The following is an 18,168-nucleotide window of genomic DNA, read 5'->3' as shown; positions in this document are numbered from 1 at the left end:
CTCAGAGCCACAGTCTGTGGACAGCTCGGTGTCTGCCGTGTCCGCGGGAAATGGACGAGGCGGGGAGGGAAAGACCACTCACCACTGACACTGAATTTGTCCGTTCTCCCTGAGCTTCCTGAACTTGAGGGCCTGCGGGCGCGGCGGGTCGGCTCCACGGCTCCAAGCCCGGCCCGCGTGGGGCTGTGTGGGGGGAACGGCTCCGGGATCCCCAAGCCACCTGAATGAGCTTCTTCTCCTTTTTCTCCCGAGATGATGTAGTCCCGGCACACATTCCGAGTCCACGCAGTTCCTGGCCTTCCGCGTGGAGGCGAGGCGGCGGGGGGGAGAGCAGCAGCCCATCCGCCGCCCGTCACTGGCCTTGCTCTCGTTCCAAGGCCACTTGGGCAGGCTGGCCGCGGCCGCGACCGCGACCCGAGCTTCTCTTTGCTCCCCTGCTCGAAGCTGCCCGCAGCTCGCTGCGGCTAGCACCATTTCCCGCTGAGGCTCCAGGTCCCCGGGGCCCCCCCGCACCCCTCAGCCGTACAGCTGCTTGAACTGGAAGCACTCGTTGCAGTAGCCGCTACATTTGGCGTTGCCGAAGTGATCGCAGGCGGGGGCCCGGCAGCGCTGTTTGGGGGGCTCCTCGGGAACCGGCTCGCCCCGGTGGGCCCCCGCGCCCACGCGCTGGCCGAGGTGCTGGCACTCCATGCAGAGCTCCTCGCTGCGGCACGCCAGGATGTTCTTGCAGGAGGCCCGGGCACACTTGGGCCTGGAGGCGCTCGCCGTGCTTCGAGTCGCGTCTCTGCGCTGGCTAGATCTCTGAATGGAAAGAGCAGAGAGAACTGTTGGCCAGTTGCTCAGGGAGAGCACCAGGCAATCTCGTCTGCCTGCGCGGGTGTTACCAAGAACTCTGTGGGGTGGAGAGCCACCGCCTGACCCAAGGAGCCGGAGCTGCACTTGCTGTCTGCGACTGGGAGCTCGCCAAAGACGCCTCCTTCCAGTCCCGTGAGAGCACCCTGAGTGCAACCGAGGAGCACCTGACCTGGAGGCCTGCGAAGGCTGGCCCAGCTAGCCTCCGCTTGGATTAGTGAGAAGCTGGCTTTCCCCAGACAGATTCCCTACCATGCTGTGAACTATGCCATGGAGAGGCAACCGTCAGCCTAAGTTGGCTTTTCTCCTATGCCACTGTGTGCAGGCGAGTGGGCTACTCTGCCTCCTTCTCCTGTCTCCTGATAAAGGACTACTTCCAAAAGTCTGCTGGCCACTCAGATCCCTGTGCTGCTACAAATCAAAAAGTCTCTGTTTGGTATCAGGCTTTTCGGAGACTTTAAGGTTTTATTCTATGGCTGATTCGATTTACTTTTTAAATGAATTCTAAAGTACAGTTAGGCCACGAAAATCAAGAGTACCTACTGCACTTCCCACCCTGGGGGCTACAGGGACTTCTCCCCCCACCACAACCACCCTAAGGTTCTTCCCCGGAACTTGGCAGGGAGGAAAGTCCACTGTCTCAGTGGGAAGAAGCGACTCCAGTGAGGAGAGCTGGCCCAAAGAGGCAGGGGAAGTACCTCCAAATGTCTCACCAGTTGCTCTTCGGTCCTTTTGGCTTCGTGAAATCTCTGACTCTGAGCTTCGATGAAACACTTTTGACAGTATCCTTCAAACACGGTGCTTCCCAGGGTGCCACATTCCCTTCCCAGGCAGGGGACAGCATTCTGGAACCTGGGGGCCGTGGGACTGGCTTTCGTGGAGGCAGTGACAAAATCTGAAAGAGAGTTGGAGCTCATCAGTGCTACAGGTGGTCTCCAAGCAGAGAGAGAGAGACCGCCAGGTTCTGGATATAGGTTAGGGCACCCTGGGCTGTGTGTACATGAGCACGGCCTTTTCTAAATTCAGTCAAAGAAAAAAAAAAAAACGATGATAATGCCATTACGGAAACATCTTTGACTTTACAGACCTCTCATTTTTGAACGTGCCAGGCACGTAACAGAACAGAGACACTAACTGTCCTTCTTCAAACGAGAGGTTTCTAAAACCACCCGCATTTTCTCAGGGTCAGCGGAGACTTCCCTCTCTTCAGCTACTGCCCATCAACTCTGGACTTCTCTCTATTACATCTACATGTCCAAAGAAGTCTTGTTTAAACTCTGCCTCACAAATGCCAGATGCTAAATGACCACGTGAAATAAAATTCTATGAACTCTATCTAAGAGGGGCTGTAGGACTTTGGAAGGTGGTTTTCTGTGTCTTTTGCCTCCGAGTGACCATCCCTCTGGGCCAGCTGCTCTCACCCCCGCCGCCCAGAGGGGCTGCTTTCTGGCAGCTCAGGAGCAAAACTGCTTCTAGCACAGGGGTTTAGAAACGGGACTTAGGAAATCCGTCAGTTCACTCACGTTTGTTTTCTCTGTACTCGATGAAACACAGCGTGCAGAAGCCTTTGTTTTCTGGAGTCCCGAAATACATGCAGCCGGCTTTTCTGCACTTGCTGGTCCCCATCCTGTCCCCTGAAGTCCGAGTGGCCTGAGAGAGGCAGCCGGAGGGAGCCTCGGTCCCGGCTCTATGGCAAGAATGTGTGGAGAGACTCTGGACAAGCTGCGAAGGGTCTGACTTGGACCTCTGGTGACAGGAAGGAGGGACGCTGGAGCTGAGGCCCGAGGAGGGCTCTGCCGTAGTCCTTTTGAAGCAAGTACTGCAGATCCCATTAAACGTCCTGGTGACGTCCTGCAGGCAGGCTCGGCACTTACCGGGGTCCAAGTGCCTCGTGCTGTCCGAGGGGTGGCCCGTGCCCAGCTGCCGAGCGTTGTGGCAGCGCTCACAAAATCCATTGTGCTGCACGTTCAGCGTGAAAGGGCAGCCAGGGCTCCTGCACTTCATAGCGGTGGTCTCGCTGAACAGGAAGAGACTGGGCGCCGTCGGAGGGGCCGAATGAGGCCCCCCAGCTGGCTCCTCGGGGCTCCAGCCCATGGGCTCATAGGCCTCGCCCCGGGAGGGCCCGAGAGCCATGCCAGGGAGCACCTCGGGGCCTGGCTTGGAGTGCAGCTTTGAGGGTTTGCTTTGGGTCTTTTGCCGCCTCTCTGAGCACTCGTGGCACAGAGGCTGGGTGTTCACGGACATGAAGAAAGGACAGTTGGGTGTTTCACATTTTACGTCCATGAGCGAAAGCTGGGGAACGGAAGGTTCCAAAGGATTCTGAGCATGTAGCTCTCTCCGCTCCTGCTCATTGTTCTGCCATTTCTTGTACTCGTGCTGGACAAGTTCAAAGTAATCATCTACCAGATTTATCTCTTTGGGTAAGTTGGCTTCATCTAGCCTAAAGACCAAAAAGAAAAATATGAGACTACATACAAACATGGATACACATTCACACACAAAATTTCACATCATGAGCTCAGAGGCCAAACTTCTAGAATGTGGATTATGGCAATAACTTGATAACCACTCACTGAAATGCAGGCCAATGATCATGAGTCTACACCTCCAGCAGAGCACAGTCCAATACTGCTAAGGAGGTTTCATTGTTTTCAAGAACCACAGTCTTATTTAATCAATCTTGGTCCACTCCAAATTACTGATAATTCTAAAGAAAGGGCTATTCTGGGGACGCTGCTACACTTGACTCTTTTAAAAACTCACTTTTACTTTTTAACTTCTCTGATGTCAATCTTCTAGTAAAACATCATGTAGCATGTTCCTTTGGGACTAGTCTACATTATAATTCAAACTACTTTGGGACCTCGTTGCTTGTATTTTGGTGTTATTAATCTTAAACTGGCAGCTGGTGTCTATCAGCACGGACTGCCCCGCACAGTGACCAAGCAGTGGACATACCCCCCAGGTGCTGTCTGCTCACTTCTAAGCCTCTATCATGTGTCTGCCTCCCCCTCTGGTGTATTTCAAGTCCTAACAAATAGGCATCTCTCCAACATAAAGCCAGTGTTTAAGATCTGGACACCCACACTGCACGTCGTCTGGGTCTTGCCTTTACTTCCTATGTGGCAAAAATCATATGCATGAAGATGATCCACATAAAGATGATCCACAACCCCGACTATGTCTGAGGTGTCTGTCCTTACCAAGAAGCCAAGAGAAAAAGGCTTCTGTTTCCAAGAATTTTCACTTGCTAGCCTAGTACTAGGGCAATTAAATAAAACACAACAAAACTATCCTTGGTTCAAGAGACTTTAATGCCACAATCCTGTCAGCATCCAGCTATGCAGGAAAGTGACCATGGAGAAATTACTCGTTCCCATGTGAAACCCAAGTTGGTATGGCCTCATGTCATCCTCTGTGACTATATACACCACACTTGGATCTGTTGCACATTGGAGGAAACCGGCTTCAAATAACTTTATGGTTGAGCTCTGGGATGGCCTCAGCTTATGTGGTAGAAGTAAAAGCAGTTGAAGCTGACAAAGGACAGAACTAAGGATAAACTCTTACTTTGCAGCATTGATCAAATGGGTGGTGCCGTGGTCCCAGCCTTGGACGGGGATTTCGATCACCATCAAGTACTCTTTCAAGAGCTTCTCCTTCATCTCGTTTTCAGGATCTGTCAAAAAGTGAACTTTCAAGTCTTCAAATCTTCCTCGCTCTCTGTTAACAAGTGGAACAGCTCGGATTTCTGAGGGAAAGAAGCAACACATGAGCGACACGTGTTTCTACTAAATGAGATTATATGTGAGGCTGCATATATAATGGTCACATTTCACAAACACAGAAAAGATACAAAAAAGGGTAGAAAAGTGTCATCTAGTCACAATCAAATGCAGATGGGGAAACAAACTACACTAAACTCTAACATAAAATGCTTTGTATGTTCTGGAAGCTCAGAGAACTTTAGGCAGCCTGGAGGCAGTGGATCTCATTGGGTAAATCATCACACTTCAGAACCATGCTGATCTGAGTCTGAATCCTGGCTTTGCCACTGTCAAGCTCTGTGACATCGGGGAAGTTACTGAACTTCTCTGAGCTTTAAGCATCTCTGTAAAACAAGGCTTCCAGTGCTTACGGTCTATAGGGACGCTGTGAGGATGAAATGAGATGAAATAAACGTCTACATTTATCCCCTAAAGCACTTCGCACACTGCCTCTTCCACTGGAAGCTATCTTAGTAATGGCTAACCTGACAGACACTGACCCGCTCTGGGCCAGGGCTCTGTGCGCCTCACTCTGTCATATATCAAAGGGCGGTGGTCACGTCACAGGATCTTCTACTTGCAGCTAAGCTGTGGGAAGTGCTTTCCAAGCCATACACAAAGAGGGCGGGATGACTGCTATGGCATTACTGTTGCTAACCAGGCACGTGACAGAACACTGTATTCACATACAAATAATAAACATAAATGAGGCTCTTGCCAGAGGGCCTCAAAGAGCCCAGTGGTCAGTGGGAACAAGGTGTTCCAGTATCTAGCAGCAGTTACAAATGTGAATCCGTGCTGTGTCCTCACCAGGTCCACTGTCCTTCAGGGTCACCAGGGGTACAAAGTGCTGGCTGTCATAGCCGAGAATGATGGGGTATCGGTAGCACTCCTGGGCTGGCCAGTGGAGAGGCAGGTAAATCCCGCCCACCTTCAAGGGAGCGAAATTGGAACCCGATTCCAAACTTCTCAGCATTTTGTCTGTTTAGGGAAAGAGCAAGAGAAATAAGGCCCTCAGGTGATTTTCATCAAATTCCCTTCAGCTACTATTGCTGGTGACCCGGGTAGCCTCAGGTAGCCTCGGTTTTTCCGAAGAGCTAACGCATTAAAGCCAACCGGCCCGCGAATACAAATAAGCACCCTGCAGGCTCTCACCTGAGATGACAATGATTGGTCTTCTGAGGATGTTGCAAAGGACAAATATGTGTATTTCTTCCAGTGAGTTATACTGAAGTCCACCTCGGGCCACGGGTGTGTCTGTGGATGCCATTTTGATTAGGCTGTCCCATTCATCAGTCCAATTCTAGGAAGTGGGTAAAGGGGAAATCGGGATTGAATGAACTATGCATTAAAAAGTCAGTCGGACTTTGCTCTACAATTATTCATTTATATAACCTGGCTGACTTTTCCCCTTTCTGGAAATCATCATTTGACTGGTCACACTTTTTTCCCCAGTTTGGTTTTCTTCCTTTACTTTTTTCCACTAGAAGGCCAACTTAGAAGTTGGGGAGGATGGGGACAGCACCTGCTTTCAAAAAAATCCCTGATGAGGCATAACAACAAAGCCCCTTATCCAAATGTTCACAAAAATTCCAAGCCTGTGACTGAGAATGGTGAGCCCCACGTCTGAATTTGATTGGCAGGCTCGGTAAAGCATGCAAAGAGCAATCAGATGGGAAAGCAACCAAAACACCACAGGAAAGGCCAAGTAGCCCTTCTGCTAAAAAGAAGAGATCCACAGCTGGGAATCTGCTGCCTGGAAACCTCCCAGCAGTGACAAAAGCCTCAGGTTCATCCCACAGGAGGTTTCTGGTGTTTTCCATGGACTGTGCTCTGCTTAGCCAAGTTCATGTGACCTAGGAAGTCATATGGTCCTCAAGAGCGGGGGCTGGCCCGAGAGGCCCTTCACCCACCATGGAGCTCTATCAATAGATATTTAATGGGGAAACAAAACATACCCGAGTGTCGTAGCAAAGCCCCGTTTCCACAAATTCCTGGGATTTAAGAGACTCCAGCTGCCAGCGGAATTTAAAGTTGCGTGTATCCGTCTCCTTGAGAGTGCTGAAGAGAGCCTTCCTCAGGACCAGGTCTGTGTCCTGAACACCCCACATATACTGAGAAGCAGCGTGCATGAGGCAGTTTCCATCACCTGGGGAAGAAGCCATACACATCAAAGGCCTAGCAAAAGTTTTTAGAATGCACTAGCCCTGCTTCTAGTACAGGGGACCTAGTAGGGGCATGTGAGAGATGCAAACGGTTTACTTTCTTAGTCCAACAGCCAACTGAGAACATTTCACAAGGGGATGACAGCTTTAGGGAAAAAAACCACTCTTTCCACTCTTAATTTTAACGATGGACCCAACAGAACAAAGGGGCCAGGAACTGATTATCAGGGGACCTTGGTTCTAGCCTGGCTTGCCCTAACTGGTTTAGGTGTGACCTTGGGGGAAATTCCTCAGCTTCTGAGTGTTGCTTTTTTTTTTTCTTCTTTGTGAAATGAGGGTATTGGGTTATGATCTCTAAAGTCTGTCCCATTCTAGCATTCCTTGATGTTTTGCCTAAGATACTGGCACTATTACTCCGTGGCTCTAGAGAGAACACAGGGGGTATGGTGCACAAACCAGGAAGCTGTTTTGGCTCCGCTTACTAGACAGGGACGGTCTGGCTATGACTCAGTGGTAAATGACTTGACCATTCCACTGAGGCCTCTGGGGCCTGGGAGTTTCCTCTCCTGGTTTATCAAGTGGGATCGAGAACACCGCATTACCTCCTCAGCCTGCCTTTGAGCATTGTGAGAAACAGGTCTAATTTTACTTCATGAATTTGTTACTTTCACAGGTCAAAACCCACAATTCAAGAGGCTGCCTTTTGTCTAACCTCCAAACAATAAACATTTTGGGGGGCATGTTTAATATCAAAAAAGTCAACTCCTTAGTGACTTGTGGCCAAGGGCACTGCTGTTTTTACAAACAGGAGTTCGACTGTTTTCTTACATTACTCTACAAGTAGGGTTATCGTTTTCTGAAGCTTTTAGCAAATCTTAAGTACACTCAAACTGTAAAAAACAAAAACAAAACAACAAAGAAAACCCCTCAAGCATATATACCCATCTACAACTCATATCCCTGCAATTCATACATAGGGAAAAACGAACTAAGTAAGTATTCACAGGAATGAACAGAACAGATCGCTTAGCCTTTTGTCTTGGCAGAAGTGTGGCAACAATTGCGTTCTGTTGAAATTTCCCCTTTGCAAAATCTAGAGCAAAGATAAGGCTTTTTTTCTTCTTCTTGTGCTTACTTTCAGTTCTTTATTGAGATGCACCAGTACAAAATTCCCTAAGCAACATCTGGAATTCCCCAGTGCTAAGTTATTTGACTAGCAATTGAGCAACAGCTATTGTACTTTTTGTTCTGGTGTGTAGACATTTAAACTGCGAAGGGCGCCCTGGACTTTCCAAGTGGGTGTGGTCAGGGTGAGCTGGAATAGGGCTACTCATTATACAAGTGAAATCGCGGCAGCCAATAGACGCTGGAATTTTTCACTTGAAGTTTCAATTTTATGCCACCTACTCCCTTCCTCATTCACCGCAGTCTCATATCCTCAAATGCAAACTTGTGAATCACCCCTCCCCAAAGAGACCACTGACTTTGTACAACCCTCCTGAGGGGCTGGGGGTTTAAAAAAAAAAAAAAAGGTGCTTAATAAAAGCCAGAGAGTAAAAATCGCTTCGTCTATCCCCCCAATATCTTTTTTTTCCTTTTCCAGAATTTTAAGGAATTTTCTTTAAAGTGGGGAAATAAGAAGATCTGAGTCCCCACCACATTCCTATTTCCCAGAAAATGTTATCAAAATGCACTTGCTTTTGTAGCTTTATTTGTAGCATGAATCCTTGTAGACTTTAATGACACACCTTTGCAAAACAAGTGTTTACTATTTGTATCCATTATTTTCTTAAGGAGTAAGTTCAACCTAAAATGTCAGTTAATTCTGTTAATGATAAGAAGGTTTTCCTCTTCCTACCACATCTCTAGTTTGGCAGAATCTCTCTGTTTCCAACTCTCCCAGAGTTCACTCCATTCCTTTTTTGTAACAAAATGGGAAAGAGCTAAAACCACAAACTGTCAGGAATATAAACCCCTTGATGATGACTTAACATAATTACCCACTTCTACGCATCCCTTGATTTAAGGCCAAGAAAAATGTAAACATTAGCTCTCCCCAGTTTTCATTCTTTGTTTCTAAGAATCTGTGCTTCAAAAGTAGAGGCAAGATGTTCAAGTAATGCACCAGAACCAACCCCCCCTCACCGAACACCACAAAATACCTATCTCCAGGCACTCCACACTGCCCAACTCAAAAATGGCCAAAGTGAATGTACCAAACAAGTTAATTAATACTCTCATCCTCTCATTGTCAACAAGGATTTCTGTGCTTGGATGTATTAATTTGATCAAGGTGGTCTTAAAGAAGGACAGTTACTTATATAAGAACCTGATTCCTGCCCTCATCTAGACTATAAGCATTTAATTGATCATGGACAGTCTACTTGCTTCTTGTAATAATCAGCGACATTATAATGAAGGATTTTTTATCTGCCTGAAACAGTGTGCTTGGATGTGGCCATGATGCACACACTCTTGCTCGAAGGAAACAATCAAAAAGCAAAACAGTAAAGTTTAGAACAGGAAACAGCTATTAGTGGTAAAGGGCCATTGAGAAGATACACCCAGATAGCAAGAAATTCAGAACTAGGAATCCCTAAACATAATGAAGTAAAGCTCTAAAGTTTGTGCTAAAAATCTCAAGTATCCTTCCACTTCATGTCATGGGACCAAAACCAACAGAACCTAGGTAAGGGAGAGGCAGGCAACAGCCATTCACTGGTTAATCCACAAAATGCCATCAGTTCAAGTCGTGTAAGGTCATCACTACGAGCATCGTCTAATGACAGTGGGAAACAATAGTAATACTAGCTTTCACACCATGCTTTCCTTTTGAACTTAAAGCCTTTTAATGTTTCCATTACTGGCCAGGAAAGGGTATTTTACAAATGATTATACAAACAGCCACAAAAATTAGACACACAAATCCCTCAATGGGAGGCACGGAATTTCGGAATGCATTTTTCAAGCCTCAGTGCCTCTGCTCTCTAATACACACAATTACAAAATATCCTTCCTAAAAATACTGGCAAAACCAGCTTGTTTTTATCACAGGTCTTTCATAGAGTATTCTATATTAAGGGGTTTGTGCTCTCGAGAGACTTGAATTTGGGCCAGCGCTATCAGAATTGAATGAATGGGGACCCAGCACGGTGGGAGCCAAGCCTTAGACAAGTCTTCTTACCATTTGTTTTCAGCGCCACCAGCTTCCTGACTTCTTGACACCAGTTGAGCTTCTTCTGGCTTTCGAGGGAGGCCTGGATGTTTCTGTCAATGAGAGCTTTGTGGATGATCTCCCGAAACTGTGGGCAAAACTGGCAAGTTCTGAACATTTCCAGTGTGTATCGATGCATGGATTTAAAATGGTGAATGATCCCATTGGTAGGCTTAAATATGTCTTCCGGAGTTCTCTCTCGTATCTTCACAGCTTTCCGCATGTTGCTCAAATACAAAGCCTGGGGAAGGAGTTGTTCAGCCATTGTGCTCTGCGATACCTGAAGAGGAGGGGAGAAAAACCCATTCCGTTAGTCCGCCTTTGATACCACTCCTATATACCTGCCTACAGGAAACCCCAGTGTTTGATCTTGTCATTACCCTAATCTGTAGGCAAAAGATCTTAGTCACCTCTACTCCCAGGATACTAGCTGGCCCCCAAGATTAACTCACACTGGACTGTTTTAAGTTACATCACTTTTAAAGATTAGTCTAAACAAGAGAAGGAAGGCGGGGAGTGGGTACTGAGGAGGAGGGGAATAACCCGCGTTTTCAGTAACGTTTGTCCGGGAGCCAATCCTATCTGTCAGCAACAGGTACTGCACCTCATAACCGGCAAGCTCCCCTCACATTCTCATGGCACCCTGACGCCACAGCCACTGGGTCTTTGGAGCCCTGAATGCCAGTGAAGGACACAAGGCAGCCTGGGCAAGTCTGTAACTCCTCCCATAAGACCATGGTTCAGCAGTCCTTGCTCTCCGGCAGTTCCTTGATTTTTCCTGATTTTTCCTTCAAGCCCTCCCTCCCTATACTCCAAAGAAATGCTTTGTGAAAAACCTTGCAATTTTACGTTATTACCTAGGCTTCTGATTAGAGTTTCCTCTTCAGTCCCAAGGAGAAGTATTTATAAAGAGCTCATTTGCAAAATGTATTATAATATTTATAAAGGTTAAAAAAGCCTATTTCCAGTAAGATGCTTTGCAATTTTAAGAGCAAACAGTAAGTCTTTCGGAACCCTCTCTGTTGAACTTTACAACATCAGAATAAGAAATAGAATTTTAAGAATAATAGAAGGATAAATTTTACACTTCCAAGAACAGGCATTAGAGTTCTATTATTCCAATGCAACTGCCAACCACATTTATTATTATCCTCCAGGGACCAACACTCAGCTGCATTTCCCACCCTGTCTCCATGCTGAAATCTTCAAGCATAATCCACTGGTGGAAAGAAATCAACGTCTGGAAGCAGGCAAGGAAAGATGGTCAGGAACACTCAGGACAAATGAAGGAAGCTGGGGACAAAACCCAGCATCTACAACCCATGCCAACAGCCTGGGTTGTTGTGAATTGACACAACATGGTATCCTCGCAGTGTGGGGTTGTGTGGAAAGCCAGCTGTCATTCACAAGCCTCAGCAGGGTGCCTCACCATACATCTTGGTTTCCAAGATGAAGACAAAGATGGTTTCAGAGCATGAAGATATTCCCTAGGGAGTTTCATGACAATTGTTAATCTCGCTCCTGTATCATACTATTTACCAGGGCAAGCTTTTAGTTGAGGAAGACCTGAAACCTATGTAGAAGTGAGAAGAAACCTAGATTTTTAGGGAAGTCTTTCCTACGTGGGTCTAGGCTCTCTTAAAGCCATTGATGAAGCGGTTTAAATTCTTGCGGTCCACTCAAAGCAGAGAGGCTGGACTAGATGACCCTGAGATTGCTTTCTGGTGATAGCTCTGGATCAGGATTCCTAATCTGATTGCCAGTGAGGCCTGGGAGAAGTAATTCTCTGGGTCAGTTGGTAATCTTTCCTTTGACGTCAGACATTCCCTGGAGGTGGAACTGGGCAAAATTAGAGCAGGACCATAAGTACAATGAGGGGATAAAAACATTACACCCATCTCCACTTCATGGCAGGTCCAAAGTCTCGCAATGTCACTCATTCATCTGTCCATCACTCAAAAAGCACTACCTGACCACCTACTAAAGGTAGAGTGCCATGCTTGATGCTGGGGCTAAAAAACCCAAGATGACCTTATTCCCTGTCTGCAGGCAAAGCAACAGAAGTACACGTTCCGCTCAGGTTCCACACCAGCCAAGGCAGACAGCTTTGCCTAGACGCCAGATCTTCCGACACCTGCCCCTTGCTATTCCCACAGCACCACCTCTGCGGCTGCAATGCCTGCTGCTCTCAGGTGGGATGAGGCGGGAAGTAAAAAGATCTGAAACAAGCTAGGTGTTGCCTTTTTGTTTTCCTGAGTCTTCTATTATTCTCTTCTCACTTCAAGACCTTTCAGCCAAGACCTCAAATAGTGAGAGCCGTAAGCCATAATCAAGACATGCAAATGTCCCTACCAGATAGCCCACGGTCCTCTCATTCATAGGTTTGGCCTTGCACAGACTGCAGAACCGCCTCCTTCAAAGAATCAAAACCCACCATCCAAATTCCCAGTTCTCGGATTTCTCCAAATTTAAGATTAAGGAATAAATATTCCCGGCCTATGATGGTAGTGTCCTTACGGTTAAAGACAGTCGCTATGACCCTTAACATTTCTTTTACATTTGTTACTTCACTGACTTTTTATGCACAAATGCCTCATCGAATTTTTGCAAAGGATCCCTCCTAAACTTCGAAAATTGTACAAAGAATCATAGAAATCAAAGCAGCCCCTTAGACAATGAGAACGCAGCAGTAAGTGGCTGCTCAACAATTAGGGACACAGGGGTTTTGGTTTAATCGACAATGGTTCTTCCCAGATGCTGCCCCGAGTCCCTTGACCAGAGACCAGCTTTCTAAGGAAAGAAGATCAGAGGCAGGGAGAACTGAAAACAAAGCGATCTCAAAAGAGCTGAGCTCCTTCCTTACTTAATACCACTGCTTTCCTGAGAGGCCAGGTGGCAGGATGTGGGACAACCCGGGCTGACAAAGACTGTCTGACTGTGGGGTAGGGGCTGGGGCAGGGACCTGCAGATCACTGCGAACTGGAGCACCCGAAAAGCAGGCCGACGGCCCACTTTAACTTGCACACTTCTCTTGCACGGCTGCCACTGAGGATCGACACTGTCCCTGGACCCCACCCACCTCCCCGCACTTCACTCCCAGTGTCTGCAAGCTGTCCCCGGACAGGCTGGCTGGCGGAGTCCTCCACCCCCGCCCGGTTTCGTGGCCTCCCAGACATCCCACGGGCGGTGGGGTGCTTCTGCACAATCTGGGAAGAAGCCATAGCGGTTCTGCAATGTCTACGTGTCCAGCAGCATCCAGAGCTCGATTTAAAAATACGAAAGGCACGAAAAAGAGCGAAACACCAAGGACCACCCAACCTGGGAGTCCGGAGGCTACTCGCCAGGAGTCTGCTACAGCTTAAGTTCTTTGCAGTATTTAAAAGGAACATCTGGCTGGAGGATTCCAGAGCTGTCACGCCAACATCTGGCGCGGCGACCTCGACTCCTAGCATTTCAAAACCCACAGTGGGCACAAACGGCCACCAAACTCCCCTCCAGGACCGCTGACAAACCCATGCCAGGTAGACGGGGTCAGCCCGCGAGTCGCTGCCGATTACACACCCGCAGCCCCTGACCCCGCCGAGCCGTGGCAGACGGCAACGGGACGCGGCGGTTACCTGTCCCCGCCGCGCGTTCCTCTAACGAAGTCCCAAGTCCAGGTCAGGGCAGGCGCGCGCCGCAGGCGGGGTTCGGGGCCGCGCGGAGGAGGCGCCCCATGGACGCCGGGGCTCGGCGCTCGCTCGCTAGCACTGCCGGGGGTGGGGATGGCGCCCGCTGCCTCCCTCCGCCACCGCCGCCGCACTTCTCCCGGCGGCTGCTGTCACCGCTCCGCCCCCACGGGCTCCGAGCTCGCTGCACTTGGCCCGCTGCGAAGACTGCAGACTGCCAGTTCTCTTTTTCCCTTTCTGTTTTACCGCCGGCGGAGAGCGGGGATTTCCACCCGGGGACTTTCCAGTCACGTGACGCCCGGCCCGGCGCCGAGAGCCGCGCGTCGCCGGCCGCCAGGGGGCGCAGAGGGCTCGGGAGGCGCAAAGGGTGCTGGAGGCGAGCGGCGCCCCGCCCCGCCCCGCGCGAGAAACTCCTGAGCCCCGCCCCCGGGTGTCCCCGCGTGAGTCACCTGGGCATTTCGGAAGCTGGCCCAACGTCACATCCATGTGGAAATCGCGATGATGGGAACTGGAAATGAAATAGGTTCTTTTTTCTCAGCCGTTTTTCTGCAGAAAATCACCAACTATGAAGAACAAGAAGGGAAATAATAAAGAAAGAAAACCCTAAAAACCACCCCGGCGTCCGGGACCACAGGGACCGCAGGCCTCGGATCGGGTTTGAAAAGCTGGGTCTGTGCACGTGATGAGCTCCTAGGGGAGAGCCCTACTCTGGGCCCGCGTGGGGATATCGAGAAAAGAAAGAGGTCACGGGCCTTGGTCCCCACCCCAGCGGTCCTGCCACCCAGACCCCAGGCTGGTGAGGGTGACATCCTGAGGTCCCACAGCCTTAAAATTTGCTGGGGCAAAACCAATCTTAGGTCAAGTTAAGAATCAGAGCAACTATCAACCCTGTCCTGCACTTAACCAATTTCCCATTCTCCATTTCTGCATACCAGGTGCCCAGGTGACGCCGTGTTCCGGTAGCATTCCAGTTTAGAAATGATTTCTAATCTATTACTATCCTTGCCATATCCCCCTAAGATCCTATTAGGAGTTCTTTTATTCTTATTCTTATTTTTTTATTTTTTATTATTTATTTATTTGATAGAGAGGCAGGTGAAGGGAGAAGCAGGCTCTCCACTGAACAGTGAGACCGATGCCGGGCTGGATCCCAGGACCTTGGGATCGTGACCTCAGCGGAAGCAGACGCTTAACCGCTTAACCGATTGCCACCCAGGTGCCCTTAGGAGTTCTTTTAGACGACCTGACAATTAGTTCATTCCCAGGTGCTAAGGGCTAATAATACTTTTTATGCACTGGCCGCTCCACCCCTTATTAAATAGTGTGGTAATCCACTGTCTTTACCCAGGGGACATCCCGTGGAAATAGGTGTCAGCCACCTGGGCAGTGGAGGTACCTGAACTGCAGAGGGAGAGGCAGGCATATGTGTTGCCTAGCAGTGCCCCAGGCCCATTACTTAGAAGAGCTAAACTAGAACCAGACTGAAATATTCTGTGCATTGTCTCCTTCTAGACTTAACTATACTTGTCAGACCATGTCTCTAGTTTGGGAATTAGAAAAATATGCTTCCCTCTCCAGTAAGGACCTGCAGAGACAGATGGGGGCTGGGAGGAGGGTGGCACAAAGGGAGACTTAGAGAAGAGAGTCAGAAGTGGCCAAGTTTCCAAGGCTCCTATTGGCCATTTGAAACGGATAGGTCGAATTTCGGACAATTCCAAGACCTCCTTGTATTTCTTCTTGTACCTGCTGGTATAAGCTTCTCATTCACAAATGTTTTTAGCTGCCAGCTCTACAACAATGGATAGCGAATACGATGATTGTAATGTTTATTAAATCCTTACTATATGCTACTCTCCAGGCTAGGTGTTTGAAATGCACTCTGCCATTTGAATCTCCAAACAGCTCTACTTTGAAGCTGAAGAAATTGAAGTGTAAGAAGCTTAAACCATTTGCCCAAAGTCTACTTGATGACTCAGTGGCAGAGCTGTGATTGGAACTGGGCCTGTTTACTCTGAGCAAGGTAAACACTGTTAGGTCTTAACTATTACTCTCAGAAAAGATCCTCCAAGATTTAAAATCTCAAGGCTCCTGTTTCTATCCTGGCCCCCAGCCTCACAAATGCATGGCGTTCGTTTAGGCAAAGATGGATGCTGGGCAGTGGTAGAATGTGGGCTTGGGAGCCAGATAGGCCTTGGTTCCATCCTCAGGAAACTTTCCGGGCTAGTTGAAATGATAAAAGATGGTGTTTGTGAACCAGCAGCCTCAGACCACTCTCCCCTTGTGCTCTTTTAGAAACAGAATTTGCCTTCTCTGTCTCCTGTCTGTAGCTCTGGCCCCTTAACTCCTCCTGTAGCTTCCATTGCCCCACTGGGTCTACAGGGGGTTTGATGAGCTGGGAGTGCATCGCAGGAGTAACAAGCCTGAAAGACCATGACCACCTCCGCCACTTCTGATTGTCCCAGGGTAACTGTTCTACCATCCTGCAAGCCAGGATTTGTGACGAGTTAATAGCAGTCAGATGCAAAACCCTTGGTTTTGCTCTCTCTGCATTTTCCCCACAGTTCTTCTGCTAAAGTGATTGTCTCTGTTGGAGGAATCCTCAGTCCTGTTCTCTGCTAGTGTTTACTGTCCTTTTCTGTCTCCTAAGACAGGGCTCTGGCCATACTCGTTTTCCCTTTCTAAAACTTAACACGAAGGCAAAATCAATAAGGATTTTCTCGGTGGTAAATCAGAGCGAAGAGTGGAGGAGGAACAGGAAGGTTTAGTATGGGTGTATGGGATAAAATTTGGAGAGATTGGTGGAATGAATCGAAATCAAAGAGATACAGAGTGCCCCAAAGACTTGTAAGGCACTTGAATTTCTGCTATAGTCTTTAGCAAGATGAAGAGAACTCTGCAAAGAGGAATGTATGCTTATTAACATCTACTGGACACATAGGAGGAAAAAGCCTGTTTCTTTATTAGAGGAGAATTGAATTCTGATTATGTGGAGTGTTTTGAAGAATTCCTGAATGATGTCCCAGTCTCACTGTAATGCCAGCGTTCTCGTGTCACAAACCACATAGAGTGAGCACACGTGACCTCTTGGAGTTCATCCTTAGGACTGGGTCTGCAGCCTGTACGCGTATACCACATAATGAAAAACATGTGCATCCCAAGCAATGGGTTGGGGGAGGGAGCAAGGGCAGGAGAAACCAGGTAACAGAGAGGCAGATACGATAATTGAGAAGGGGACCTGAATCTGTCTCAGCACTCACTGTAGTTCATGAATCTTTCTTGGAAAATCAAGTTACATCCATGTGCATTTGTGAGAGTGTAAGAATCCCAGGGCACGGCAGACTTGGGTCAAACAAAAATTGGACATTTCATGTCTGTTGTACCATTCTTCCTTCTTCCCCGCCCAGCATTGTGCTCTGTTGCGAAGGAAGGTCCCTATTGAACACATTTTGAAACAGCCTTTTTAAGTTATGGCAGTTTAGTTATTGCAGGTTAGTTTTGAAGCCTGCTTTAAATTTTAGTAAACCTTGGCGGGGCTTTGAGCTTACTAGCCATGTTTGCACTCTCAAAGGCTAGTGCTGAGAGGACAATGCAAGCTCTCTGTGGGCTTTACCTACAAGGAGAACTCCGATAAATGATCTCATAGATTTCATTACGTACCATACAAATGCCAACTTATCCTGAAATACTACTTCTTATCTAGGAACCTCAGATCCTTTGTAGGTATTATCTGGGGGTGCAGAGAAACAAAAGACCCACCGTGGTAAAGGGACATAACTGAGGTAATCCAATGAGTCACTAGTAACAGGAACAAAGACCTTCCAGTGGAAGGGAGGAAATTGGTTTCCTGCCAAGAACAACTCAACTCCTCTTGCTCCATTTTGCCTGAAAATATGGGATGCTAAAATCATAAAACTTGTCAGAAAATTCATTTCTCCATGAATTCTGGATGAATTTCTTGTCAATACCTGACTGAAACTCTTGACAAAATAATTTTATTTACCTTATAAATAAATAATCAATTCTCAGTTTCATTTCTGTTTCTGTGGAGGCTGCTGTTGATGACCAAATATGACCAATGACAGATCTAAAGTGAGAGCTACTAGCAACCAAGTAGTATACAGTGTTGGGGTTAGCGGTAAGCAGGACGCTAACTGAAATAAATTTGTTTTTATTTGGAAGAGTGTGACCATTGTGAAAATTGCCCTTTGATACTTCCCTTTTCTCTTCATTTGTGCCTGAACTCCCTCAGTCCAGTTTGGGATGTCCATAATTTTTGTCTCCTTGCCAATCTTGCCTTCTCTCCCATCCTATGCCTCTACTACCAGCACCCTCTTCTCCATAAAAAAGAATTTTGGCTTTCATTTTTTCAGGGGCCTGTTTTCTGCAGCTGGCTAATCTAGTTAAGGCAAACTGTGTTCATTTGCAAAAAAAGATTGCAATGTGTTATTGTGCTGTATTTCTTAGGGAACATTCCCAGTGAAACCAGAACTTCCTAGAGCTTT

The 18,168-nt window shown here is 47.8% G+C and overlaps 1 protein-coding gene across 5 annotated transcripts; it reads right to left on the bottom strand.

Annotated features, from left to right (window-relative positions):
* Positions 1-425: 425 nt before the first annotated feature.
* Positions 426-13,874, bottom strand: TNFAIP3 (TNF alpha induced protein 3). 5 transcript variants are annotated; one of them, XM_032873020.1, is made up of 9 exons: positions 13,616-13,872; positions 9,969-10,278; positions 6,578-6,768; positions 5,775-5,922; positions 5,430-5,600; positions 4,423-4,603; positions 2,376-3,292; positions 1,551-1,747; positions 428-801 (listed from the first exon to the last, which is right to left on the bottom strand). In XM_032873020.1, exons 2-9 carry the CDS (start codon positions 10,261-10,263, stop codon positions 517-519), a joined length of 2,385 nt encoding a protein of 794 aa, XP_032728911.1. In that variant the 5' UTR covers positions 10,264-10,278; positions 13,616-13,872; the 3' UTR covers positions 428-516. The 5 variants fall into 5 exon arrangements, with proteins under 5 accessions (XP_032728914.1, XP_032728910.1, XP_032728911.1 ...); XM_032873022.1 differs by lacking the exon at positions 13,616-13,872 and adding an exon at positions 10,856-11,045; XM_032873023.1 differs by lacking the exon at positions 5,430-5,600 and having other exon boundaries at positions 426-801; positions 13,616-13,874.
* Positions 13,875-18,168: the final 4,294 nt, after the last annotated feature.

Source organism: Lontra canadensis, unplaced genomic scaffold, assembly GCF_010015895.1.
Source record: "Lontra canadensis isolate GAN:19392208 unplaced genomic scaffold, GSC_riverotter_1.0 scaffold47, whole genome shotgun sequence".
Lineage (NCBI taxonomy): Eukaryota > Metazoa > Chordata > Mammalia > Carnivora > Mustelidae > Lontra > Lontra canadensis.
This window is presented reverse-complemented; position numbering and strand designations above follow the sequence as displayed.